The following is a 2,741-nucleotide window of genomic DNA, read 5'->3' on the forward strand; positions in this document are numbered from 1 at the left end:
GGTTAGTTAGAGTTAGAGTTAGAGTTAGAGTTAGGGTTAGGGTTAGGGCTAGGGTTAGGGTTAGGGTCAGGGTCAGAGGTTACCAGAGACTGGGCCAGGGTCTTGGCGCTGGACAGGTCTTTATAGAGAGCAGCACGGCCAAACTTCACATCCACAACCAACGCACTCAGAGACTCCGCCCCCTTCTTAGAGATGATGGACGCTGGGTAAGAACACACACACACACACACACACACACACACACACACACACACACACACACACACACACACTATGGTAAATTTAATGACAATATAAGGGTTTGTAATCCCACACCTAGGGAAGAGGTCACAAGAAAACTTGAACGGCTACATATTCTGCGTGAATAAAGTCTTTGAATGAATCAACAGCTCTGGTTAACGGTATTTTATTTCAAAGTATTATAGCTTAAATTCTACGACAACACACACACACACACACACACACACACACACACACACACACACACACACACACACAGAAACACACACACACACACACAGAGAAACACACACACAGAGATCAGTGACGTCATGGTCACATGGTTTTATTTTCTTGGATCAGAGAGTTTTCTGGTTATCTACAGATGTGTCACACACACACACACACACACACACACACACACACACACACACACACACCTGTGATGAGGGGCAGGCTGTCGACGGTGGAGGTTGTGTCTCGGAGGGCATAGAGAACTTTATCAGCTGGTACCAGGTTCTCCGTCTGGCCCACAATGCAACAGCCAACCTCCTCCAGGATTCTCTGCAGCTGAACACAGAACATCAACATAGCTAACGGCTAACAACACTATAGACAAACATCAACATAGCTAACGGCTAACAACACTATAGACAAACATCAACATAGCTAACGGCTAATAACACCATAGACTAACATCAACATAGCTAACGGCTAACAACACCATAGACTAACATCAACATAGCTAACGGCTAACAACACCATAGACCAGGGATGCCCACACTTTTTCGGCTTGCGACCTACTTTCAAAATGACCAGGTCAAAATGATCTACCTACATTAAAAAATGCTAAATATATATTGTGAAATATATACATGTGAATGCATGGTGACACGTGACCCGTAGAAGAGAAGCGATCTCAGACTGGCCGCATTGTACGTCAATCAAGTGGCGCACTCACACTGGCTCAACTGCCTCGTACCGCTGAAGCACAAATGTCTGTCGTAAAAAAAAAATCACATCGTAATACGACGTGATTTTTTTAATGTCACGCGATCGACCCGCACTACTCTCGCGATCGACCAGTCGATCATAATCGACGTATTGGGCGCCCCTGCCATAGACTAACATCAACATGGACAAATAAAGTCACTGTGTGCGTGTGTGTGTGTGTGTGTGTGTGTGTGTGTGTGTGTGTGTGTGTGTGTGTGTGTGTGTGTGTGTGTGTGTGTGTCTGACCTGCTCTACTGGCTGTAGGATGGTGAAGCCGGGGATGGACTCCAACTTGTCCAGCGTCCCGCCTGTGTGAGCCAGACCTCTACCACTGATCATAGGAACCTACACACACACACATACACACACACACACACACACACACACACACACACACACACACACAGGTGCTATGGTCAGGGTTAGGGTTAGGGTCAGGGTCAAGGTCAGGGTCAGGGTCAGGGTCAGAGTCAGGGTCAGGGTCAGGGTCAGGGTCAGAGTCAGGGTCAGGGTCAGAGTCAGAGTCAGGGTCAGAGTCAGAGTCAGGGTCAGAGTCAGAGTCAGGGTCAGGGTCAGGGTTACCTTGCATCCGCAGGCGGCCAGCGCTGGGGCGAGCACCAGGCTGATCTTGTCTCCAACGCCACCCGTTGAGTGCTTGTCCACCACTAGCCCCTCCCACTCCGCTGGCCATGACATCACTTCCCCTGACATCATCATCTCCTTCGTTAGAGCCAGAGTCTCCTCTGCTGCCATGCCCTGCTGCCAGATGGCCATCAGCATGGCTCCTACGCACACACACACACACACACACACACACACACACACACACACACACACACACATACACGTACACACACACACACACACACACACACACACACACGTACACACACACACACACACACACACACACATACACACATACATGCACACACACCACACAGGACAGCCAGATAGGTACACACACACACACACACACACACACACGTACACACACACACACACATACACACATACACGTACACAGAGACACTTATATTTTATCACCCTTCTATGGTGTTGTATGTCTTATCTCCCCCTAACCTACGCACACCTGTCCTGTGTGGTGTGTGTGTGTGTGTGTGTGTGTGTGTGTGTGTGTGTGTACCTATCTGGCTGTCCTGTGTGGTGTGTGTGCATGTATGTGTGTGTGTGTGTGTGTGTGTGTCTGTGTGCCTATCTGGCTGTCCTGTGTGTGTGTGTGTGTGTGTGTGTGCCTATCTGGCTGTCCTGTATGGTGTGTGTGTGTGTGTGTGTGTACCTATATGGCTGTCCTGTATGGTGTGTGTGTGTGTGTGTGTACCTATCTGGCTGTCCTGTATGGTGTGTGTGTGTGTGTGTGTGTGTGTGTGTGTGTGTGTGTGTGTGTGTGTACCTATCTGGCTGTCCTGTATCGTCTTGTATTTGACTCCCAGGATGAAGTCTCGGATCTCTGCGGAGCTTAGCTGCTCGCCATCGCGCTTCCTCCTGATGAGCTCAGGAAACGACAT

At 49.1% G+C, this 2,741-nt stretch overlaps 1 protein-coding gene across 1 annotated transcript in view; it reads right to left on the minus strand.

Moving 5' to 3' along the window:
* tymp (thymidine phosphorylase) overlaps positions 1-2,741 on the minus strand; it is a gene marked incomplete at both ends in the record, with an annotated part of 8,932 nt that extends 6,191 nt beyond the window's left edge. Inside the window, 5 exons of the mRNA XM_083697935.1 lie at positions 84-202; positions 660-789; positions 1,459-1,557; positions 1,795-1,997; positions 2,627-2,741. Coding sequence (XP_083554061.1) covers positions 84-202; positions 660-789; positions 1,459-1,557; positions 1,795-1,997; positions 2,627-2,741 — 666 coding nt within the window. The remainder of the gene's footprint in view (positions 1-83; positions 203-659; positions 790-1,458; positions 1,558-1,794; positions 1,998-2,626) is intronic.

This window comes from Argentina silus (assembly GCF_951799395.1).
Source record: "Argentina silus genome assembly, contig: scaffold_235, whole genome shotgun sequence".
NCBI lineage: Eukaryota > Metazoa > Chordata > Actinopteri > Argentiniformes > Argentinidae > Argentina > Argentina silus.